This window comes from Aspergillus ochraceoroseus (genome assembly GCF_002846915.1).
Source record: "Aspergillus ochraceoroseus IBT 24754 chromosome Unknown P175scaffold_9, whole genome shotgun sequence".
In the NCBI taxonomy this organism is placed as follows: domain Eukaryota; kingdom Fungi; phylum Ascomycota; class Eurotiomycetes; order Eurotiales; family Aspergillaceae; genus Aspergillus; species Aspergillus ochraceoroseus.
The window spans coordinates 346728-370873 of NW_024468484.1; the positions used below are offsets into that span (position 1 = coordinate 346728).

Below are 24146 nucleotides of genomic sequence, written 5' to 3' on the forward strand. Positions count from 1 at the left end.
CGCACCGCCTTCGTCTTTCTTAGTCAGGACTCTCAGGACTTGGATGTTGTTTAACTAGTTAACTAACTATGCGGAGAGAAGCGGTCCATCAGTCGGCGGACACCGCCTTGCTTCCTCTTATGTTTGATTACCATCGCGGTTGTAAAGAAGATGATGATGGGGGATGGGGGTAAGTTAACTCAGATTGAATTATGCCGATGACACAAAAATAGAGAGTCGATGTTTGGGGGTATGCTAATATTGAAGCGGGGATTCGTTTACTTCGGACTGCCGTTTAGAAATGTATCACTTGTTTATTTCATTTTCATTATCCTGACAATGATCATTCTACATGTTTCTACCCTACATACAGACTCATGACTCCAGGCTATCTTACTGCCGCCCAACCCTTGCGGGTTTGTGAAGCGAAAAAAAAAAGAGTCCTCGATGTTTCGGGACAAACTCCATCTAGACCCGTTACTCTAGTGGGGAAAAATTGGTATCATGCATTGCGGTTCTTAATAATGCACTGTGGCGCCATCCTGAGCAGGTTCAAGCAGTTTCCACTGGCAGGAAATGTTTTGGGAGCTAAAGCGAGCAATGATGAGCTGCGCGATTTCGTCAAACCTATCCGTGGCTAGAGCCAGAATAGTTGGTCCAGCGCCGGAGAGACAGATTCCAAGCAGACCAGGTTGTGTGCTTGGGTTCATTGAGCGGAGGATCTCAGTCAAACCGGGGATGAGGGTCTGGCGGTAAGGCTGGTGAACTTTGTCCTGCATAGCCAGGTAGATCATATCGGGGTCGGGGGGAGAGGAGCCTAGTGCTGCAGGGAGCAGCGCCGCACGTTGCAGGTTGAAGACCTACAATCATTGGACTTTAGTTAGCTGAGCTCGATATAAATCGGGCGGTGATGAAACCTACCACGTCAGCCCTCGAGTAGCTCGTAGGGAGGACATTTCGCGCGTTAGCTGTGGGCACCACGAAGTCGGGAATGATGGCGATAGCCTTGATCTCCTTGGCCCACGGGAACTTTCTGTAATGACCAATTCCAAGAGGAGGCTCAGGTGGCCGGATACCGGTGTCAATCCCACCTGCTGGAGCGGGAAGCACCTCACTGAGGGGGATTTCTTTGCGGGCTACATCTTCTGGTTTGAGCTCGTTGAGGTAAGTTCCGACAAAGCCTCCGAATAGCGAGGCAGCGACGTTATCTGGGTGTCGTTCTGTGAAGAAGTTAGATGGGTGGTTTAAGAGATAAAACCGTTTCCCCAATGCATAGGTAGGCATCAAAGAATATTGACTCACCAATCATCAAGCAGTAATCAAGCAGGCGGTCCTTGCTCAAGCCCAAGCGGCCGACTTCATTCCCTAGCATCACTCCCGCAACCACCGCGGTTCCCGACGAACCCAAACCCCGACCCAATGGAATTGGGTTTACAATATGCACCCGTGTCTCGACGGGGAATGCTCGTTGGTCATGGCATCTAAGTACGTAGAGGGCTACACGGGTGATCAAGTTCACTTCCGGGTCCAGACTAATTTGCTCAGTGCTGCCGCTTTGGTCCTCGTATGTGACCACGCAGTTCAATGGGTGTTCCGAGGATGACTTGGATGAGTCGACAGTCACGTGCAGTTCGAGATGAAGAGACAACGCCAGACCGATCACATCAAAACCAGGACCAATGTTTGCGGACGAGCAGGGAATCCGAATGGTGAAGGAGGTGGAAGACGACATTGCGGGGAAATATTGAGTCGGCAGAGGATCGGAAGAAAAAGGTGGGATGAACGGGCGAACAAAAGAGGGACGGGCAAAAAAGATCAATTGCTTAAGCAATCGTTAATCAGAAGATGTATTGTATTCCCTCCAAGAAATCCTCTCCGGGAGTAGATGATCTGTCCACTACACTTTTTTTTTTTTTCTCTTTTCGTTTGGGCCAGCAGGTGGTGAGGTTTGTTGAATCATACAATAATGGAGTAGTTAACTAACTATCAAAATTCCAGGTTATGACTACTCGGATTTCTTGGCACACCGGAGAGAAAAAAAAAAGACCAAAAGTCTCAATTTCGGCCGACGTCGGGGGCAATCAATCAATCTGCAGAGGGAACAATATCAACCCGTCAGCTATAAATTGATAGATGATCCTTGTCTTTACATTCTACTGGACTTCCCAATCAGCATGGGATAATTCAGGATGATTTTTTTTTGCCTCTGTGTGGCTGAAAGAGACGCCATCGTCTGGAGCTTCTACGACCTGTATTCAGGCCATTAGTGGATACCGTACAAATACTTCTTACCTAAAATACCGTACAGTGTGGTAATCTTGTTACAGACACAAAACAGATACAGTCAGGGCTATATCCATCACTGTAGTCTCCAAGAGATCTCTCCGAAAGAACCAAGATAATAATCAATGGCTTCTCTCAATTCCACATCACACTCCTGGGTCAGATGCAGACTACTGTCCTCTCTCTGGTGGACTTAATTGCCGCACACTAACCAGAGGTTGTTTCGGAGCTGTACTGACTGAGTTATTTTTACACGTTATTCCCTCAAAGCGGAAATCTCTGTCTGTTCCCGAGCGAGTCGCAAGTTTTGCCGCCCCTCTTTTTTTTTGCCTTTTTTTTTCCCTCGTTTTTTTTCTCTCGTTGGTGTCCATTTAATTGAGACACTCCCATCTCCTCTATCGTTCTCTTCTTTCCCTCCGTTTCTCGAGACAACTCTTCTTGAGTTACCTCTTTACTTTTTTTGCCCCTATTCCAATCATCTGTTGGGTCGGTGAATTTTGGCAATTTTGGTTTTCTAGCTGAGCAGCTTGCATCATCCGTGCACGGCTTCCGAGTCTTGGTGCTTTTTGAGTTGGAGTTAATCCTCACCTCTCTTTCTGCAACCTATCACCCCCGTGCCGCGCTTGGCCAGAATTCATTCCAACTCATTGCATACCTTTTATCTCCCTCTCGATCCCTTCCCACAACCCAAGCGAACCTGACCGCTGCGACTTGAAGTCGAGGAGTTTTCTTTGCTAAAACCCCTCTTCTTTGCAACCTTGGAGCGACTGCGCTCCTTTCCTTCTTACTCAGTCAAGTTGGCGGGGCTTCGCTTCACTCAGTGCTCTTTCTTGCACCCTCTCCTGGGCCCCAAGTTCAGGGTCTTCTGCGGGGGCGACACCAGACCCCCATAACTGGGGTTTCCTACCGACACTCGAATCTGGCAAACGGACGTACATCGGTAATGCCAGGCCCTTGCGAGGGGTCTGGCTAATGGATGGAGGAACATTAATTCCGGGATTTTTTTGTTCACCATTCTCTTCTCGTGTTTGGATACGCTTAGAAACATCCGCGATTGCTGACAGCGGAGATCTTTTGTGCTCCTTTTGGGACAAACTGCAGCAACTTCTCTTTACCATTTTACTAAATTTTCTCTCGAATACTGCATCATTTCGAAATGTCGGAGTCACCAAGGTCCGAAAAGTACATGTGTCTATCCCGGTTCAGCACTCCGGGGCCTGAGCTGGACGACCATCGATTCCAGCTCGATTACACGCCTCGCATTGAAGCCGCTTCTGACGTTGCACTCAGCCCTAAGAATACACCCCAGCAGGGCCTACCCGAGGTGCCTCCGCGCCCAGACCTCCTTCAAGTTCAAGATGTATTCCGAGAATCTGGCCCCTTTTCTCGGGACTTCGAACAAGCTATAGTGGACGACGATCGATCTGTAAAGGATGTCAACGTTTTGGGACGTCGGTTCTCAGTCGACCCAACTGGAAATGCCCGCCATGCGCGTACCTACAGTCGCAATCAGGATATGGCCAATATTTCGCGCGAGTCTTCTCCTTCCGCGAGATCATCGTCCCCGCCCAATTCCGTCGAGGCTTTTGCGGATCCGCGTCGCCGCGAGAGGGCGAACACATTGGAAAGCCATGTCGCCCCCGATTTGGAGGCTATTCTTCAGCGTACAGTCTCTGGTGGTACGCATCCTCGCCGCCCTACCTTTAGCAATGCTAGCGCCATCCGAACTCAGGCAGGGACGATTCAGCTGGATTCTTCGGATGAAACCTGCCTACCCCAATTCGAGGAACCCGGAAGAATCCCAGTCATTGACTACGAAGAGTTGGAGGAGTTTGTAGCCTTGAATCAAAAGGCAAAGCCTCCACCCACCAAGCACGAGCAAAGCTTGAGTTCTCCACCGCGAATTTTCTACGACCTTCGCCAAGGTGCTCAGAAGTCGGACGAGAAGTCCTCGTCCGGCACGGAAGGCGTTTCTGGAGACTTGACAACCTCTCTGACCAACGAGAAATCCTACGCGGAGACCGTGCACGAGGCGGAGATGCTCAATAAGCTGAGGAACGAGAATGAGCCCACCCGGTTCGGTTTTTTCTCTTCTGAATCGCAGAGCACTGTGCATGCCGCAGAACTGGGTGATCTTGTCCTGCCCGGAGATACATTCAGAGATCTTTTCCAACTGGGGCCAGATGGTGGTGTCTGGTGGTTGGATGTCCTCAATCCCACCGAGGCGGAAGTTGGAGCCATTTCAAGAGCTTTCTCTATCCATCCTCTCACAACGGAAGATATCTTAACCCAGGAATCCCGCGAGAAAGTGGAGCTGTTCAAGCAGTACTACTTTGTCTGTTTCCGGACGTTTTACCAAGTTGATAAGACGAGCGAGCAATTCATGGAACCCGTCAACTTTTATATGGTTGTCTTCCGTGATGGGGTGCTGACGTTCTCCTTCACCGATAACCCTCATGCGGCCAATGTTCGACGAAGAATTGGAAAGCTTCGTGACTATGTTTCCTTGAGTAGCGACTGGATTTGTTACGCCATGATGTGAGTTTCCAGATTGTGATCTTTCTGCTTTTGGGGTGCGAGTATTGACTGGATGCAGTGATGACATCGTGGATAGCTTCGGCCCTGTTATTCGAGACATTGAGGTTGAGTCCGAAGCCATTGAAGACCTCGTGTTCATTGCGCGCATGGAGGACTTTGAGTCATTCCTGCCTCGGATTGGCCACCTCCGTAAGAAAGTCATGGGGTTGATGCGCCTTTTGGGCGGTAAAGCCGATGTTATTCGCGGATTTTCGAAGCGCTGCAATGAGCAATACTCAGTCACTCCCCGTGGCGACATCGGTCTGTATCTTGGTGACATTCAGGATCACGTTGTGACCATGATGTCCAATTTGGCGCACTTTGAGAAGATGCTTAGCCGGTCCCACACCAATTATCTCGCGCAACTGAACGTGACTAACTTGGTGTTGGGGAACCATGTCAACAATGTCTTGAGCAAGGTGACGCTCATTGCAACGATGTTGGTCCCCATGAATCTCATCTGCGGTTTGTTCGGAATGAACGTGCATGTACCAGGGCAAGACGTAGAAGGATATGCCTGGTTCTGTGGTATTATTGGTGTACTTGCCGCTATCGTCGTGATCAGTGGGATGGCTGCTCGTTTCTATAAACTTGTATAGAGCAAAACAAGCTTTACAATCTAGATGGTATATAGTATTCAATTTTTGTTCTGTTTTGTTTTGTTTTCTTCTGTTCATATTCCAAAAAAAAAAAAAAAAAACAGGGGGTATTTTTTATTTAACTACCTGTAATTTCTAAACTAAACTCCTCCCAGCCACTCTCTGAGTGTTGCGTATTTTGATGAATTCCTCCTCCTGTCTTGTACGGTATATACCGTGATGATACAAATACAAGTCTAAATTTAGACTCCATCTAGATGTGGCGGTGACCCATCTGTGGCGCAGTTGCCGACCCGCAGGCGACGAACGCCAGAAGGATATATATATATTATATTGTCTTCAATCACGAATCAAGAGACAGACAAGGTCATACCGTCCAGAACCCGTTTTCCCTCACGATTCGGCTGGCCTGCGCCGTGAGAGGATCTCGATTTCACCCACCCTTTACCTACCTGATATCTGGTCTCCGACGGCCCTGCGCCTGATCGGAGCGTTTGGATATCCCATGCGATCGAACCCTTCGCGATTACAGTACCGCCTCGGTGCGACAGCTGGCCTGGCCCTCCTTTTTTCCATTTTCCTCTCCTTTGCCCCTCTTGCTCTAGCTACCGATGCCTCCGATCCCCCGTCTTACCCTTCTCGGAACCATGGCAACCTCATAGCTAGTGACGGCAACCCCCCGGAATACTCTCTTCTGCTTGGATCTTTCAATGGCCTCGTAATTGAAAATGAGGTGGACGAAGCGGGACAAGCGCGGGGACTAGAGCTTGTCCGTCGGGCGCCTGAGGGTGTATCCTCTTTAGGGAACAATCAATTCCAAACGAGAGATATCAAGCTGGGTGACACGCAGTGGTGGTATTTCCCCGTTGAAAATCAGAATTCGAGTGAGAGCAGCAACTCCACAAAACGGGCGTCGTCTACAACCGTCTACCTCTCCCTGACGATTTGCTCGAAACCGGGTCTCAATACGACGAAATCTGAGACTGTACCGGATTTGCCCCAGTTAGACGTCTATGTCTCGACATCGGAGTCTCTTCAGAAGCCGGGGCCCGGCAAGGATAGCTCTGAGCAGACCAAATTCCCCACCGATGAGGGGTATATGGGTGGAACAGTCTCTGCGGATGCCAACGTATATATTGGTGTAGCGGCCCCGGACAGCTCGAGCTATTCTGGGTATTATTCGTATCAGATGGCGGCGTCGACTGACGCTTACTTCCATGCTGTCAATGATGACAGCGCTATGCTGTCGTTTGTGGATGCGGGCGCGAATGCTGCGCTTCTCACAACGGTCAGCCCTGCCGATGAAGGGCTCACTACTGCGCAGCTAAAGCTGTGGCAGAACCACACGGCGGTCTATACCCTCTTTGTCAACAATGTCAACTATACTGCTCTTTCAGGAATGCGACGGTCATACTGTGCTCTTGACCAACACTCGCAGGTCGGTAAGACGAACAACGTGGAAGCGAGCATGACCAACCGCACAACCGAAGACCACGGACTGCAGGAGCAGTTCTACATCACCGGTCTCAACCGTAGCTCGACGTATACCGGGATCATGGCGATGACAGGCAATTCCACCAGTTCGGGGAATGGGATTATCGGCGGAGGAGGTAAAGTCTGGAAGCCAAAGAACTTTACAACCAAAGCAGGTCAGTCACGATCACCATCTTACCTGGATTCTTTTTTTTTTTTTTTTCTTCTTTTTTTTTAAGCTCGTTACTAAATATCCTAGATGCCAACTGCGCGGTTATATTCGACCTAGACTTCTGCTCTGACGTCGCCTATGCAGTCCCGTCGAACCCATCCAAATCACTTTCCGATCTCCGCCAAATCTACGACGACTACGCCAAAAGCCTTTACCAGAACTTTTCCTACTCGCTCCAACAAATCCAATGCAACACCTCCAACGAAACCATCTTCTCCATGGCCGTCAATTGCAACGACTGCGCAGCCGCGTACAAATCCTGGCTGTGCGCCGTAACAATCCCACAATGCACGGATCTCTCCACCTACAACGCCTCCTCCTCCTCCTCCTTGTTTTCTTCCGCCGATGGCCAAAGCAGCACCACCACCTCAAATACCAACAGCCCCAACCTCCTCATCCGCAACGCCGGCCAACGGTTCCTAAACGGCTCCTCCATCACAAACCAAACCCTCTTGAACAACCAGGCCACAAACACCTCCCGCAACGCCCTAATCACCACGGAAATCCAACCGGGGCCCTACGTCGAGATCCTCCCCTCCGTGGACTACTGCCACAATCTAGTCAAAGCCTGTCCCATGACCCTGGGCTTCCAGTGTCCCCGGGGCAAATGGCTCTCTTCCTCGTATAGTCCGAGCGCGGCGCCAGGGCGACATGCGCCTTCTTTCAGGGCCGTGGCGCGGTCGGTTTCGGTGTCTGTTCTTGCGGCCGCGTTGGTGTGGGGGGGTTAAGAACCCGTTACAGAAGTGCGAGTGCAAGTACAGAGTAGTAGTAGTATTAGGGTCGTTTATAGGGTTTAGTTTAGTGTGTTTCCCCATGTTATGTTTTGGCTTGATTATATATATATATATATATACCCTATTTCATTCTCTTTTGTTCTCTTTTCTTGTTGTGTTGTATTAAGAAGATGAAGAAGAAGAAGAAGAAACCTATATACTTATTATTACCTATTCTACAACGTTACATTGATTGCAGATATGATTGAGATTGCGATTGAGATTGAGATTGATATTCTACATGGTATATAGACCAGACCGAGCAGGCTCTAAACCATCGAGAATAGTAATGAATAGAATGTAATGTATACAAGGACGGAAAAACACTCGCTGAAGCCATGACCAACACCTTAAAACAAACCAAACCAAACCAAACCAAAACAAACCAAAACGCTTTCCTTCGTATCTCATCAAAGCAAGTGATTAAAGGGTAAGTAGTGTAAGTAGTGTAAGTAGTGTAAGTAGGTAGTTCATTTCTGCCGTCGCGGCGTCAGAGTCCACAGATTCTTCAACCCTGACGCCGAAGAAGAAGAAGAAGAAGAAGAAGAAGAAGAACCCCGGTGGCTCGGTGTACTCCCCACTTGAGACAGAAGCTTCTGCGCCGCAGGTGTCAACATCTTCGTATTTGGTCCTCCTCCTCCTCCTCCTTGCCCTAGCCGCTGGCCAGGCGTTCGGAGCCCAAAATCCAGCTTGGGACTGCTTGCGAACCTAGGCGTGCTTGTGCCCGTACGTATGACAGATACAGGGGTTTTCGTGAGCTGGGCGATCTTTTCGGCTCTCTTGGTGCGTGCGGCTTTATCGACCATGCGGTGGTGGAGGTCTTCGCGGCGACGGTTTGCTTTGATTTGGAAGGGGTTCGGGGTTGTGTCACCTGCGCCACCGAGCATACGCAGGTCGTCGTCGTTGGTGGTGGTGGTGGTGGTGGTGGTGGGCTCGGGTTCGGGCTCGTCTTCGTCGACAAAGGCGTAGCCATTTACGCGTGGTGTTTCGCCGCCTGTATAGAAAGCTTCAGAATCCGTAGGGCGTGGTCGGCCGGCAATGGCGTCTTGGATGGCGGATATTGACGGCGAAGGCGGGGGAATGGTTCCGGGTCCGGATCTCGCTCCATCTGCGAAGATTGCCTCGGCGAGTCGGGTATTTTGGTATACCACACGCTTGGGCCCAGCGCGGGACGCAGCCTCAGCCTTTTGCTGGATGGTTTCGTGCGTGTCCTCGACCGATGAGGGGGGAAACATCAGCGAGTTTTCCGCGGCGGGTTTCCAGGTGTCCGGCTGCGCAGGGCGCGCATCAAGATCCGTCTTAATTGCGATTTGCTTTTCCTGGTCTGTTTTCCATTTCCCACCCCGGGCTTCGATCAGTTTGGCCTCACGCCGCCGATGGGCGATCTGCCGCGCACTGGGGATCTTATTATTATTCCAGAGCCAGGCGTGTTTCTCTCGCCGCTTTGCATTCTGCTTATCCAGCAACTTGTTGAAGGATTCGTTGTCCTCGCCGGTATACTTGGCTTGAAATTCGAGCAACCCCATCTTCGATACATCTGGTGCGGGGTCTGTCTGTTGTGCCGTCATTGTCGTCGTAGTTGAACTCGTAGACACCGCAGAAACCACCGACACGGGTGTATCCCCACCCCACCCCATCGGCGTATCTCCCAGTGCGCCAGCGCCAGCGCCAGCACCTCTGAATCCCGGAGTCATATTTCTTGAGTCAGGGCGGGGCCGAGATCGTCCAGGGGTCATTATGAGATCCCTCAGCTTTCGCCTCGAACTTGCGATCCATTCTTGATTCTTTGAGTCTAGCGCGTCTAGGTACTCCTGTTTCACTTGAGATTCCCGTAATCCAGGGAAATAGTCTCTGGCAATAATATGGGACAGGGCATCGGTGTAAACGTCCTCGTCTAGGACTGTTGCAGGCCGTTTGATGCGTTGCGGTGGGGGAGGCGGTGGCATCAAACTCGTCTCACTATCGCGTTTGGTTAAAGCTTGGGAGGACATGATAGGTGAAAATCCGGAGTCAAGTTTATTCGTGAAGGATGATGATAGAAAGCAACATGCTGTTACGTTAAAGTCGAGAGGATGCGCCGGTGGAGAGAAATGGAGGCAATAATATAATTCCATCCAAAGACCGGCAGAATCTCGCTAGGGCGGTGAGGTATCGGCGGTGAAGAGCCAGCCATAACAAAACCTCCGCACTTTTCGACCTCTCAAAGATGAGTATCTATCTTCATGATAACTTAGAAATTAAGGTAGTCTGTTGATATTCTGAATTTCAAAATTCCCCGGAAATATAAAATATTATGCCTTGAAACCACCCCCCCCCTCCGGACCGTCCTGGTCTATCTATAGTGAGTGAAACAGTTCAACAAAGACAAAAACAATCCACCCTGTCAAGGGCAACCAACACACATAAAAGAAAACCCGAGCGAATGATGTGCGAATAAAACAATATACAGCCATTTTTCCAATCCTCCAATGCCCGAAATGAATGAGGATCCAAAAAAAAAAAAAAAAAAAAAATACCCAAAATGTTTTAATACTCTTTTGAAACAATCGCTGAGAAATGCCGAGATAAAATGCAATCGGGAAGACTGGAAAACCCCGAACCAGAAAAGCATCAAAACATAATCACAAATAATGTGTGAAGATACCAAGGAAAATATATTCATCGCAAAGATTGTTGGGAAGGAAAACGGAGAACACCAAGGAAAAAAATCGTCAAGTCGTTGAGGAGGTCTATTTCCGATTGGCTTGGGGGAAAATCGAAAGACTTGGTAGGAATTGGGTAGGTAACGGGGAAAGAGAGAGAGAAAAAAAAAAAAAAAAAAAAATGAATGAGAGGTGGGTCATTCCCAAGATACAAAAAATTGGCTGCTGTCTAGGGATTTGCAGTAGCGGGAGACGGGAAGAGAGAGTAAGAGGTTCGACCTTTACGTCGGTGCGTGCTTTTCATCGGAGGCTCAGGCTTGAGAGGAGGTCTGCTCAGGATGGGGACAGATTCCCCATCCGAGGTGGACTTGGTGCGATCATGAGCTGGAAGGACGATGGATGATCCTAGCCTTGTAAACTCGGTGCTCCCATTGTGGTCCATGCGAGACATGACCTGGCTTTCAATTTCCCGCGCGAGACTCTTAGTCTGGCGGTGGTGGTGGGATGAGGAATCCGGACGCACCAGTCCAGCGTGGTCGACAGACAGCATTGAATCTGTGGTAGAGAAGTCGCGGCTGCTCGCAAGGCTATGGACCAGTTCAGGGACGCTTGCGGTCGAGACTGACGACCGGTGTTTACGGACAATCGATGCGGCCCGGGATAGTATGAGACTCTCCTGCGAGTTGCACTTGCTGATTGGGGAGAAGCTGCTCCGAGGAGAGACGGGGTGCTCTATGGCCTGGAACCCGCCCTGCGAGCAAAACGAGAAGTGGCGATCTGATTCTGCATCAGCAGCCAGGTACTCCTCGTACAGGACATCGGGGTTCATGTGTTTGGCCAGGGTTCCTGGAAATACCGAAGAACTGACGGGTTGGAAATAGTCTCCATCTCTTTGGGCAACGAATTCACCCTCGTAGCCAGTCGTGGATGGGGTCACAGCCAGGCGGGAGCTAGGCAATGAACGTGAGGGGCTAGGGGCCAATTCGGGAGTGGACAACACCGAGGGACCGAGGTGAAGAGGGTGAGTTAAGGGGCGCATCATCCTGGACTGTGTCGAGGCGACGTCCAAATCCGAAGCGGTAACAGTAACTTCAACCGCGGCTTTCCTTGACTCATCCAGGGAAGTGCGTGTCCAGTCAAAGTTGGAATTTGACTCCGCGGCGTGCTCATAGCAGTAGTCAATATCGTCATCCCAAGACTCATAAATGGTCTCATGAATGGCTCGTCGACTGAGGGATGACTGTCTTCGGATTGGCAGCGCTTCGGGGCGTTGTTTGTCATCTACAGGGGTCTCCTGCTCTGCGCGAGATTGGGGAAGAGTAGGGGATCCCAATGCCTCGGAGAACTTCATTGAGAGCTCCTTGGCCACATGAATGGATCGGTGGGTCCTGGGGGCCGTGTTGCCGGGGGGCTGAGTTTCAACGGGCTGGAAAGTAAAAGAGTCAAGGCCGGACGAGGTGCGGAAATGCATCCCTTCTGCAGACTGAAGCGGCGGCGGGCTGTCGTGCCAATGGGTTGCCTCTTCTTCCTCCGGCACATCCTCGAGCTCCGATGATGGACTCGTCAGGGAGGATCGTGTCCTCGGATCCGCGGGCTCGGCGCCAGGGCCTGTAGTGACGGCGTGGCCCGGGCTGGATTGAAACATACCCTCAAAAGGGAGGGTTGTTGCCAGGGAGGCGCTGTGCTCGTACTCATCATCCGTTGAGTACACATGCTCGGGATACGTCGGCTGAGACGTTAGGCCGAGGATTTCATCAATCGCTCGCGGCGCCGGCTCTGGGATCTCCGGAGAGGAGGCCAATGTCGGGGAGCTCGCTCGCGGGGGCGAAGCGGACGGCTCGGTTCGAGGGTACCTCGGTACGGGGCGCGAAAAGTTTTCAAAGGTGCGCGAGTCTCTTGGCCTGTTGTCGGGTTGTTTGGGACTGATTGACGACGACCCGCCGGGAGAGGCTGGTGGACTGACAGGAGGGAAAGGAGTAGCATTGTCTTGGCCCGTCTCGGAGCCTGTGAGATCCTCCGATGAAAAGCCCCGAAAGTGCAGGTCATCCGCTCGGATGCCTTTGAGGTTGGCGACAGGTTTCTGCGAGGCGCGAATGGCGGAGAATTCGGTCACCAGGTCATTCTGTTGGGTCTGATCCAGGGCATGAAATTGGGCGGGACTTGTGTGAGTCAGGTGATGGAAATCAAAAGGGTCGGAGATGAGACGCTTCATTTGCTCATCTATATCGAAAGTCAACCGGGTATTTTTAGGGCAAGGATGCATAGAGAGAACTTACGAGAATCATTGAAGCGCGATTTATGATGGCGACCAAAGACTTCGAAGCGGGACTTGTCCCGTTCGAGCTCTTCTTCTTCGTCCAGGGTGGCCACGATATTGAACTTGCTGCCCTGACGGCGCAGGATGCGGCTTCCACGCAATAAAAGCGACTTGGTTACACTCTCCTGGCGTTCGTGCCGCATGGCCGCGGCCGAAGCGGTTCGGTCCTCGTGGGCCGGGGGCAGGGAAGCCGTATCGTTGGAGGTCATGGAAGAGGCCGGTGAGCGACGGGAGGAAGTGGTGGAGGGAGTTGTCGAGGTCGTGGTGTTGCTGCGAGAGCGTCCACTAAAGACCGAGAGGCGTCTGGGGGTCTGGGCCAGGGCAATTGATCTCGAGCGCATATGGAGGGAATGCTCAGGCAGATCAGTGTTGGATGCTCTCGTGGGGGGGCGGTCCAAATCCTGCGCGATTGCACGAGCAGCTGAAACCGGGAGATGAGTGCTATGCATGGTGGAACAATGAGGGTATCACAGCCAGTGCAATTGGTCGGGAGAGAGAGGGGAAGAGAATGAGCGACAGTTACGGCTCCAATTGGACTAGTTGAGTTTTGGCTTGGAGCATGGTAGGGAGATCGAGAGAGGGAGAGAGAGAGAGAGAGAGAGAAAGAAAAGAGAGAGAGAGAAAAGCGAGAGAAAAGAGGCTCTCTCGGAGAGCTCTGTGGAACAAAGATGAAAGGAAAGAATAAGAAAGAAACGATTGAAAAAGGAGTGAAGCGAGAGAGAGAGAGAGAGAGAGAGAGTAAGGAGGAAAGGAGAGAGCGAGATCGAAACCCCAAATGTAGCAGAAGCGAGACAGAATACAGTATTTATCAATGGAGGTTTTAGTGATTTTAGCCTCCCAGCTAAACGTGCCATACCCACCCCGTTGAAACTTAACCAAATGACACCTCCAAAATAATATATAAATAATATATAAATAATATATAATAGAGATAGAGTATAATATATAATATATAATATAATATATAATAGAGATAGAGTATACAGACAGAGATATTGATGGAGAATCACAAGGACAAACACAGGCACGGTTGTTACAGTACAGAAGAGTCAAGGAAAAATACCCTGATTATTTATATATTATTTATATTATTTCTATTATTTATATTACAGGGGATTCAGGAGAAAGGAGATGATGATGATGCTATATTAGATCTTTCTTTAGCCTCGGATCGGATCCAACATGTGCTCGGCAGTTCATGATATCCAGCCTCAAGCATTATTATGCATGCTGGAAAACTCATGCAGACACGAGCAAGTAATCACACCGACAATTGTACCTGCATCTATTCCATCGAGATATGTATGGAGTAATAGACTGGGATCTATCTATCTTCCTTGACCTGTTTGTACTCTACCCCAGTTTCATCCTAATAATACTTCCTCCTCTCCAGCCTCATGTAATACAGAGTTGCAAGCCTGCAAGGTACCTTCCTACTGTACTACGGAGTACAAATCCGCCCAATTCCTTTTACTCCGATAGTGATCTGGTTCCCATCCAACCATGCATTGCATGGACTACTGCAGCTAAAGAAGGACCGGGGGGTTGGATAATAGAATACAGAGCAGTACAGGATATACAATACATACATACAGTACATACGGTACAGACGGTACATACCATACATACCATACATACCATACATACCATACGTACAGCTCGGTACAGCCAGGGAATAGGAGAGAATTAGATGCTCAAGCATTTTTACTAGGGATGAATGACTAGGGATGAAAATAAATCTACAGAACTAAACCTCCTCCTTCATCTCGGTATCTGGTCCCTCACTCTCCTCCTCCTCCTCCTCCTCATCATCTGCAATCCGTCTCGACACCTTGGCCCGCCGACGCTGCACCACGTCCTCGTCATCGCCGCTCCCATCTCCATTCCCCGTCGACCCCGGCTCGTCTGCATCTTCATCCTCGTCAGAATCAACCACCATCTCGCTGCTCTTGTACTTGCTTGGCGCCTTGCCGCTACTCCCCGGCCGCCGCTCCAGCCTCCTCCGCTTTTTGGGCGCCGCCGTGGCCTCGTCATCGCTCCCAGCCTCCGACAGGTGCCCCCTCACCGAATCCCCATCGTTGATGAAATCGTCCTCGGCATGCCGCGGCCGCTGCGCTTTCTTCTTGCGTTTCGATGCCCCCGCCACCCCCGTTGACGCGCTAGACCTCGTCTTCGTCCGCTTCACCCCCGCCTCCCCCTCCTCCTCATCCCCCGTCATGATCTCGACCTCTTCGCGCGCGCGCTCCTCCTCCTCCTCCTCCTGCTCCTGTTCCTCCTCAGCCCGTTGCGCCGCAAGCCTCTGCGCCTCCTCAATCATCAACTGCCGCTCCTCGGCGATCCGCTGCTTGCGCTCCTGCTCGACCTCCTGCGCCTTGCGCACTTCCTCCTCGCGCCGTCGGATTTCTGCCTCCCGCGCGTCCCGCGCTTGCTGCAGCTTCGCCGCATTCTTCTCCTCGTATTCCCGTTGGCTCTGCAGCGCCCGCTCCAGCTGCTTGATGATCGTCTTGCTCATGTTCGCCCGCTGCTCCAGCGCTTCGGCCGGGTAAGGCGGGTTCTTGGCCTGCGCCACCCGGCCAAACGTCGAGACCGCTTCCCGGAGTCCGTCCACCGCGTCTTGCACGTCTTGCACCGTCCGCTGCGTTTCCGCGAGACCGTAAGTGAGCGACGCGATTTGGTTCTGCACAAAGGCAACGTTGAACTCCAGGTGCACCTGCGTCGGCGCGACCGTGTGCGCGCGCTGTGCGTAGTCCAGCGCCGTCTTCATCGCCGCGACGCTCATCTCCTGCTTGCCCTTGAGGAGCCAGACGCGACCGAGACAAGCGAGGATTTGCGCGTCGCGCACGCGGTCCTTGGAGAGCGCCGCTTCGTAGTGTTCGATCGACCGAGTGTATTGGCGGAGTTCCGCGTAGATGTGGCCCAGGTTGAGGTAGACGCTGGGGTCCTTCAGCGTGTCGCGGACCTTGGAGAATATGTGCACCGCCGTGCTGTAGTCCCTTTTGTCGTCCACGAGGGCGATCGCGATCCCCTGCGCGGCGTAGGCGTTGCGTGGGTCCAGCTGGAGAGCCTTGTCGAAGAACTCAACCGCCCGCTCGTACATCTTGCGCCGTTTCTCTTTCTCCTGGTCCGTTTCGCGCCGCATGTCGCGCGCTGTGAGGAGGTGCACGTTGCCCATGCCCGTGAGCGAGTACCGGTCGTGCTTGTCAAAGTATTGCAGGGTGTGCTTGTAATGGCGCTGCTCGTGGTCCTCGGCGAGGTTGGCCGCGCGTTTCTTGGACTTGCTCAGGTACCATCCGAATAACGCACGCACTTCCAGGTTGGTCGAGTCGCTCTCGTAAAGCTTCGCCATTTTCTTGGGCCCTTCGTCCGTCGGACTGCGGCGCAGTGCCAGGTACGTCAGTCGGGCGTTGGCCTCGGTGTAATCGGCATGGCGTTCGAGGAGACCCTCGTACACTTTCTTAGCCTCCTCGGGTAGGTCGGAAGCCTCATATGCCCGGCCGAGGTTGTAGCTAATGGTCGTGACCAGGGCGTCCGTGTCCGTGGCCGTTTCTTTGTCCGGGGATTGTCCAACACATGCGTCAAGAGCGGCCTGGAACATTTGACGAGCCAGCTCGGTCTTCTCGTTCTGGTACAAGAAACACCCCATGTTATTCAGAAGCGGTGGAGGTAAATGCACCCGAAGCGCGGCCTTGATCTCTTCCTCCTTTTTGACGCCCGCGGGCCGTTCCTCATCCGGGATTTCTGCGAGCTGCATGTCCTCCAGCTGGCTCAAGCACTGCATGCTCTTCTCTGGCGCCGTCTGTTCATAAAGACGGGACAGATACACCAACACCGACTCGTCGGGCGCGATCTTCTTGCTTTCGTCCTTCCAGAGAGAACGGACGCCCTCCAGGAGAGTGATAGCTTTCTTAGCCTCCGCCGACTTGTCCTCTTTGCTCCCGCTTCTCTGCGCTGCAAAGACATCCTCGGCGTGCAGGGCGCCCAGCAGGATCATACACTCCGGGTTCTTGGTCTGCTGGATGATCTTCTCCAGCTGGAACTTGGCTCCATCGTAGTCCTTGTTCGAGACCTGCATCTGTACCGTGCCAAACTTGGCCGGCAGGTATCCCTTATCGCCGCCGCCTCGAGCCTGGTCGGAGCGATTATAGTATTCCGCGGCCCGGGCCATGTCGCCTTCGTAGTGAGACTTCCGGCCAAGTAGGTACCATCCATCACTGGCGATGGGCATCACGTCTGTGTTTTCAATGGATTTGCGTGCGAGCGTCTCGACTGTGGAATAGGCCTTTCTCAAGAGGAAGTACCCGCCAAACAAAGCGCAGGTCATGGGGTACTCCTTGTCCAGCTTGAACGCCTTTTGTGTGTATTGTGTCATGGCTATCTTGTAGAGCGACCCGAAGGCTGGGTCGGTCGTAGCATGTCGGGAGCTGTCGTAGAGATAGTACACGGCGAGGAGAATATTGGCGACTTTGGAGTCGGGGTTCTATAATAACAACAACGCAAAGTTAGTAGCCGGTCTCGATACAGGAAAAAAAAAAAAAAAAAAAACCTGGGACGTACCAATGCTAGAGAGCGCTCCCAGGCGACTTTAGCTTGGTCCTTAAACCCTAGCTGCCAGAGACAGCACCCGATTCCGATCCTGGGATCTGGGTCGGTTAGTCCCGGCATCTTGACGAGTGCCTTCTGGTATCCTTCCAACGCCTCAGCATAGCTTCCAAGCAGGTACTGCGCCCTTGCGCGTCCAAGAATCGCCATGACATTCCGACCCCCGAACGCCTTGGACGACTCGTCGAAGCACTTGAGGGCCTGACGCAGGGACTCAACTCTCTCCGACGTATCAACCGTCCCGGGACGAACAGGCCGCGGGGCGTGCAACGACGAGCGCAGGAGGGACAAAACACCGCGAGCAAGGAACAGAGGCGGGAAAGCCGGGTTCAATCGCGACGCCTCATTGAGCGTGGACGTCGCGAGTTGCAGGTAGTGATCCTTAGTCTTGGCCTCGGTATATAACTCTCCCTCTGAAATCACGCGAGGCGCCTGTCGGCTCTTCAGCATGAGCAGCCAGCACACCCACCCCAGCAACCCCAGCTTCTCTTTCGTTGCCCCATGGGCAACCGATGCCAGGCCTTTGTTCAGAATATCAATCGCATGGTCGATCTGTTTCTGTTTCGCGTACGCAAGCGCAATGATCACCCAGAAGTTCTTCGCGGCCTTTTCGTTTTCCAGAAGCGTGCAAAGCTCGGTCGGATCATCGGGGAGTCCTTCAAGACTGACTTCGACCTCGCTGTCGAGAGTGGACGCGGGAATGTCGATGGCGGAGGGAATGTCAGAAAAGCGAAGATTGGCCGGCGAGCTGGTTACAGCGACTGGGTCTCCATTTATACCATTCGAATAGCCGTTCTGCAGGGACGCCATGGTGGGCGTGTGTATATACGGTTTTTTTTTTTTTCCCCCTCTCCAATCGATGTCTCTGGGGGGGGGGGTGGGTTCTTTAGTAGAGCTAGTAAACTGGCTGGTAAACGGGCTGGACTGGCTTGACGCGGGCGAGAGGTGAAAGTTCGGTGGTAGAAAGGAGGTAATGGGTCCTGTTGTGAAGCTCCAAGCTCAACTCATGTTCATTTCTAGAGTAAAAGAAAATTTCACAATCAAGAATGATGAAAATATTCTCCTCGCTGTGCATCCGAGAATGAAGGACGACAGGTTTGGATCTGCTGTTTGTTGGCGTGAATCTTGACTGGACGGATTGGCGGTTCGGCGCCTGAGGCCTCGACGGCCGGATTGCACCGCCACGGTGGCGTCGACATTGGATTAGATTCACCTTCTCCGTAGAATAATTCAATTCGAAGCTTCAGGAGGTAAAAAGATCTTTCCATTATTATTGGTGTCTACATGTGATGAACCTTACGCGGATCTTGGGGAGTGAAAACTTCAATTCCAGACTCTATAGCTGGTACGATTATCTAGGGCATCAGTCATAAGAATAGTAATGAATACATAAACCAAAGTGGGATAACAATAAACACCTGGGAAGTGCTGTACTAGTAACGGCCCGGGTTTAACAAACCCACCACTTTAGGCGCTTTGCACAGAAAAGCGAGACCAAACAAAACTCTGAATATCCGGCCAATTTCGGCCCAATGACCCAGCCGGACCTGTGTCTCGACATACCCGTTAGCAGCTGCGGCTAGTTGGTCCTTATCTCCATGACCAACTTCGATGCTGTCGGCCAGGTCAGAGGGGAATCTGCCGGTCTCAAAACACTGGTCGAGCAATTGGTCCTTTTCCATCCAGCGCTCCCTGAGCCAGAGATCAAATTCTTGCTGGTCGTCGAGGGGAATCTCGGAGACGGCAAACCGTCTCCAATGCATATTTACAGAAGTGGGTGGCCGTCCTTGCAAATACGTTGATCGAAGGGTAAAGTACTTGTCCGGATAGCTGCCCTTTCTGTAGAAACGCAACGAATCGGTTAGCATCCGGCTCTGGGGGAAAAAGAAGGGGGGGAAGGGGGTTAGTTCACTTACGGAGGACCCTCATAGGCTACTGTACAATCATACACCCAATCAACGGTTCCCCGCAGCTGTTGTAAGCAGAAGAAAAGGCCAGTCGACCTCGGGAGAATCTCATGTTTGAAGGACGGGAGGGATTGCTTTTGCCCGAATTCATCACTCCGTCGCTTCGTGTTGAGGGATAGGTTGGTTCCCTCCGGGAAGATTAGAAGCCACATGGGATCGAATTTCGGGGACCCTGACTTGGATCCCACATGTTGTGTCTTCAGTTTCTGTAAGCGATGCTCAAGTCGTGGTTTATCAGACAGCCATTTGCGAGCCATAAAAATAAACCCGTAGAACATCATGCCCTGTCCAATGATCGGGATATATTTAAGGGATTCCTTAAGGATGATAAAGATATGACCATGCATCATGTTGGCGTATGCAATCCACCAGAGATAAATCCAGTCCGTGTAGACTTGATGGTTGGCAATCATCACGAGCCGCTCTGGAAAGGTTGTTCGGAGCCGGCCATCGCTCGCCAGATGAATCTGACCTCGCACGCTCTTGTCCCCGCTCACCCGGACAAAGGTGGGACACCCCCATTGGGTGAGAGCCGTGATAACCAACCCAAACGATTGTTTCGTATATGACATATAAGCGTAATAATAATGCTTGTTGATGACGTACAGGGGAGATCCGATCAACTGGGTCACCAGGATAATGACACAGCAGCAGTTGAACCAGGTTGCAAGAAGAAGGGAACGCAGAACCTGCATCGGGATTCCATGCTTAAGACGGGGTTCAGCATCTGTACGAGCTTGATGTTTTTCTTTAACATCAGCAACCTGCTTTCGCTTCCGAAGCTCCGGACCGTCCATAATGGCGGGGAAGATTGTCGGGGGGGGGTCGACTAGGAAACAAGAAACCACCGGACTCTGATCTGATCCAGGGAAACCAAGCTGTCTTTTCTGGGATCCAAGTTAGCTTAATACTACTAGATAGGTGTCACGCGACCGATTTCAGAAAAAAATGTAGGGAGTGTGAAAGTACTGTAATTCAAGAAGCGGTGTCTATCAGAGCTTGCCCTGAGATGGGATAGGTTCCGGGGAAGGTCAACAGTCCACACTGAGGTAAGAATAGAGGGAGAAATATAAAGATCAGGCCATGTTCAGCCCAGGAAAGGAGGAAAAGAGACCTGGGATAGAACAAATAAAGGAGATCGTGGGCACGGCTGAGTGAGCACACAGAACACAACACAGCCTACCAGCAGTTACAGGAACTCGGCAAGGAAAACTAATGACGTCGCGCAACTTGCTGACGGGCTCCAGGGCGGTCAGTGAGGGCTTATGGTTCGATCTTTCTGGGGATTATGAGAATTCTCCAGTTCAATTCTCTCCAGCAAATCTGTTCTTGGACAGGTCCTACAAACAACAAGCTTACCTGATTTCATTTTGAGTGTGTGACTGAAAAGAATGAAAGCGGTTCGAATAGATACTCCGACACCCCCGATTAACTAGTGTTACCCACGACAGTAGCTCTTGACTGGGAAGATGCCAAAGACAGACGGGGTTTTACCTTGATGTTGACATTGGATCAATAATTTCGTTTCCACCGAGAATCATAGGCCTGGAACCTGTCCCTCCGCAGAATGCGACCGCTGCTCTCTCGAATCCGATTAGTCCAGTCCACACCCGCAGTATGGACATCATCATGGAAGCGCAACTTTTCTGTTTCATCGAGGCGCAATGAGATTAGAGACATTGATGCGCTCCCTCCGCGCTTGATACCTTCATACCAAGGTGTGTATGCTGTGGATGCTGTGGATTTAGCTCTGTGATCCTTTCCTGACTCATACGGCGGTTCTTCCTAGAGTCGAACGATAATGACCTTCTCTCTCTTCAGTGGCCTGCGCCTCCCCGGAACATTTTGGTCGTGAAGAAGGAGTGTGTCCCGAAGGTGACTGAATCTCTCATCGAGTTCATCAGGTACGATCTACCACTCCCCGACACAAGATTGTGTTAACCATTTTTTTTTTTCTTTTTCGGAATGTTCTAGTCACACAACGTCTACCTACCCCTCCATCGGTGTTATATTAGAACCTAAGGTTGCGGAGGAAATACACTCGTCGCTGCCGTTTCCCGTTTACTCTGCTCCCCCGGACAAATTACCATCTGCATTGCATAAGAAAGTGGACCTTAGTGTGACCCTTGGCGGAGATGGAACGATCCTACATGCTTCTTCTCTGTTTGCCACGTGCGCTAATGTCCCCCCCATGCTGTCCTTCAGCATGGGCACGCTAGGGTTTCTCGGTGAATGGAAGTTTGCGGAATATAAACGTGCCTTTCGCGAAGTATACATGTCTGGTGCGGGAGTCGGGGATCGGGCCTCTATTCTCGGAGCGCCTCAGTCCATGAACATGGCGGACGGATCGCAAGAACCGCAGGGTGAACCCGCGGGGTGGTCATCGGTTCGTGGGAAGTCTATGGGGATTACTCGTGGAACTCGTATCTTGATGCGGAATCGACTCAAAGTTGGGCTCTTTACTGCTGATGGCAACCCGGTGGAGTCGGCAGAGAACTCGGTACCTAAACGGGGCACGTTGGGTCCCGGGGGGGTATATGTAATGAATGAATTACTTTTGCACCGTGGAAAAGAGCCACATCTTGCCGTGGTTGATGTATATGTTGGTGGACGATTCCTGACCGAGGCCGTGGCGGACGGCATGATCATTTCAACCCCGACGGGAAGTACAGCCTACAGCCTCAGTAGTGGTGGCAGTATCGTACATCCCCTCGTGCCTGCGGTTCTACTGACGCCCATCTGCGCCCGGAGTCTCAGCTTCCGGCCACTGGTTCTGCCGTCCAGCACCCCGATTACGCTCCGACTGAGCGAGAAGAACCGGGGACGAGAGCTGGAAGTCAGTATCGATGGGGTCAACATGACCCAAGGGATGAGGGCGGGGATGGAAGCGCGGGTGTGGAATGAAGAGATGCGCCACGGCAAGAATGAGTGGCAGGGCGGGGTGCCATGCGTGATGCGGAGGATGATGGGGGGGGAAGCGCATGATGGATGGGTTGGCGGATTAAATGGACTGCTAAAGTTCAATTATCCCTTTGGCGAGGAGCCTTGATTTTCCTTTTTTTTCCTTTTTTTTTAAACACCTAGATGGGTAGGTGGATGTTTCTAATAGTGTTTCCATAACTATACTCCGTATAGAGTTACTTGATTGATGATACCTTGGGATGATACAAGTTCCATATTCTCTCCGCTCAAATTTTAAATTTCAAATTTCATACTACTAGTACTAGATACCTTTGCATTTTCTTTCGGTACGAGCTACTCCGTATATTTCAAGGCCTAATGACGATCAGGTAGGAATTCCTTCTCGAAAAGGGGCAGGCATATTTTATGGAAGAACTAGAGAGGGAGACTCCATAACAATCTGCAATCTCATAAATCAGTCTATACTCCGTAACTCACTAACTACCTAGTAGCTATTAATTAAGTATAACACTCTGTACTATACCGTGACTAGAGATAATGTTCCATTCATCCGTGAGACTCCGGAGCACTCTTGATTCTAAGGAATATATAACCTAGTCTATTTGTACAGTAATAGTTAGTTAGTAGGTAGGGACTTGGGCTCCATGAGTCAGTCTGTAGCGTTCGTGGATTCGACTCGGACTTCTCCTTTACCCATCCATTCCAAGTCTAGAAGCACCAAGAAGTTCTACCAGTCGATCCTTGGCTCCTGTTTCGTAAGACGAATCAAGACGAAACAGAGCCCGGACGATCGAGGGAGCCAATAGCGAACATGAACCCCCCTTCGACACTCCAGGAGTAAACATTTCCGTTCTGTTGGAGGATGCGAAGAACAGCAATAGAACGCCTTTGACTAACTATCGAACCATCTTGCTATTACTATTCGTAGGCTAGTATGGACTCCATTGGCAACGGGTCCAGTTCGCCATTGCATCTGAAACTGTCCGCCACGAACCAGGGTAATCAAAGTATGGATCGGGCGTGTATACGGAGTAAGTCGTAATAAGTATTCCGGACTGGTGGTGGGCCTATAAACATTATTATGGATTAGACAAGATCAGAAAAGAAGCGAATCAACACAGGGAATCAACAACACAGGGAATCAACAACATAGGGAGAGGATAGATATCGTCTGTAATCCGGTAAGGATCGAGAATAGAAAAGGCATCAAGGTATACACCTTTCTGTTATCTTCTGAGGTAACCAACAGTTCACAATAATTCGCCAGGAAATTGTAGGAAGTTGGTGTGCAAAGTCCAGGCCAGACAGAGCAGAGCCGCTCTCGCCCCTTTGAAGTGAGCCTCTCACTGTTTGGTGAAACCTCAATTTTATTCCTCTTCATCTTCCTCTTCTCTCTCTCTCTATCTCTCTCTCTTCTCTATTCATCCCTCCTCCACTACCACAGTCACTTTACAATCATCAGCCTTCCCGGAGCACTTCTTATTGTCTCCCTCTCTCTCTACCTTCAATTCTCCTTCCCCTTTTCGTCCTATTTTCCTCTCTCCTACGGAGTACGTGTCGGCTTCCCCTAGCGCTAGTGTTTCCTGCCCCCGCTTCTGGGTCGCTCTCACATATTGCAGACTGGGTCCTGCCTCCTTCTCACCGCGCTTGGATAAAGGATATTTTTCGAGACGTGTATCCTACGCCCAAAGCATCCTCGCCAGCACGAGGATTCGTCTTCCCTGCTATAGTTACCTAGTGTACAGTCGATCTGGGTAAGGATTTGTTGACATCGAACCCCTTT

The 24146-nt window shown here is 51.2% G+C and overlaps 9 protein-coding genes across 9 annotated transcripts; 2 read left to right on the forward strand and 7 right to left on the reverse strand.

Moving 5' to 3' along the window:
- Nucleotides 1-301: 301 nt before the first annotated feature.
- On the reverse strand, nt 302-2152 carry P175DRAFT_0518899 (homoserine kinase). The gene is made up of 3 exons (XM_040899076.1): nt 1282-2152; nt 901-1199; nt 302-839 (listed from the first exon to the last, which is right to left on the reverse strand). Exons 1-3 carry the CDS (start codon nt 1709-1711, stop codon nt 498-500), a joined length of 1071 nt encoding a protein of 356 aa, XP_040749124.1. The 5' UTR covers nt 1712-2152; the 3' UTR covers nt 302-497.
- A 1266-nt stretch (nt 2153-3418) lies between these two features.
- Nucleotides 3419-7871, forward strand: P175DRAFT_0535479 (magnesium transporter CorA family protein; the record flags this gene model as incomplete). The annotated part of the gene is made up of 4 exons (XM_040900224.1): nt 3419-4800; nt 4859-5403; nt 5819-7087; nt 7171-7871. 4 exons carry the CDS (start codon nt 3419-3421, stop codon nt 7869-7871), a joined length of 3897 nt encoding a protein of 1298 aa, XP_040749125.1.
- A 515-nt stretch (nt 7872-8386) lies between these two features.
- On the reverse strand, nt 8387-9907 carry P175DRAFT_0526276 (splicing factor ESS-2 family protein; the record flags this gene model as incomplete). The annotated part of the gene is made up of 1 exon (XM_040899457.1): nt 8387-9907. The coding sequence occupies one exon, from the start codon at nt 9905-9907 to the stop codon at nt 8387-8389; it is 1521 nt and encodes a 506-aa protein (XP_040749126.1).
- Nucleotides 9908-10146: 239 nt separating this feature from the next.
- Nucleotides 10147-10683, reverse strand: P175DRAFT_0375822 (uncharacterized protein). The gene has a single exon (XM_040892958.1). The coding sequence runs from the start codon at nt 10576-10578 to the stop codon at nt 10300-10302; it is 279 nt and encodes a 92-aa protein (XP_040749127.1). The 5' UTR covers nt 10579-10683; the 3' UTR covers nt 10147-10299.
- A 26-nt stretch (nt 10684-10709) lies between these two features.
- P175DRAFT_0526277 (uncharacterized protein) lies at nt 10710-13636 on the reverse strand. Its single transcript, XM_040899458.1, has 2 exons — nt 12835-13636; nt 10710-12778 (listed from the first exon to the last, which is right to left on the reverse strand). The coding sequence occupies exons 1-2, from the start codon at nt 13322-13324 to the stop codon at nt 10788-10790; spliced, it is 2481 nt and encodes an 826-aa protein (XP_040749128.1). The 5' UTR covers nt 13325-13636; the 3' UTR covers nt 10710-10787.
- Nucleotides 13637-14622: 986 nt separating this feature from the next.
- Nucleotides 14623-18336, reverse strand: P175DRAFT_0526278 (putative RNA polymerase II transcription elongation factor (Ctr9); the record flags this gene model as incomplete). Its single annotated transcript, XM_040899459.1, has 2 exons — nt 17430-18336; nt 14623-17352 (listed from the first exon to the last, which is right to left on the reverse strand). The coding sequence occupies exons 1-2, from the start codon at nt 18282-18284 to the stop codon at nt 14623-14625; spliced, it is 3585 nt and encodes a 1194-aa protein (XP_040749129.1). The 5' UTR covers nt 18285-18336.
- Nucleotides 18337-18345: 9 nt separating this feature from the next.
- P175DRAFT_0504479 (uncharacterized protein) lies at nt 18346-18561 on the reverse strand. The gene has a single exon (XM_040897887.1). The coding sequence runs from the start codon at nt 18547-18549 to the stop codon at nt 18370-18372; it is 180 nt and encodes a 59-aa protein (XP_040749130.1). The 5' UTR covers nt 18550-18561; the 3' UTR covers nt 18346-18369.
- A 274-nt stretch (nt 18562-18835) lies between these two features.
- Nucleotides 18836-20550, reverse strand: P175DRAFT_0504480 (lysophospholipid acyltransferase family protein). Its single transcript, XM_040897888.1, has 2 exons — nt 19391-20550; nt 18836-19313 (listed from the first exon to the last, which is right to left on the reverse strand). The coding sequence occupies exons 1-2, from the start codon at nt 20134-20136 to the stop codon at nt 18908-18910; spliced, it is 1152 nt and encodes a 383-aa protein (XP_040749131.1). The 5' UTR covers nt 20137-20550; the 3' UTR covers nt 18836-18907.
- Nucleotides 20551-21008: 458 nt separating this feature from the next.
- P175DRAFT_0518906 (NADH kinase POS5) lies at nt 21009-22631 on the forward strand (the record flags this gene model as incomplete). Its single annotated transcript, XM_040899077.1, has 4 exons — nt 21009-21056; nt 21078-21159; nt 21231-21345; nt 21416-22631. 4 exons carry the CDS (start codon nt 21009-21011, stop codon nt 22488-22490), a joined length of 1320 nt encoding a protein of 439 aa, XP_040749132.1. The 3' UTR covers nt 22491-22631.
- Nucleotides 22632-24146: the final 1515 nt, after the last annotated feature.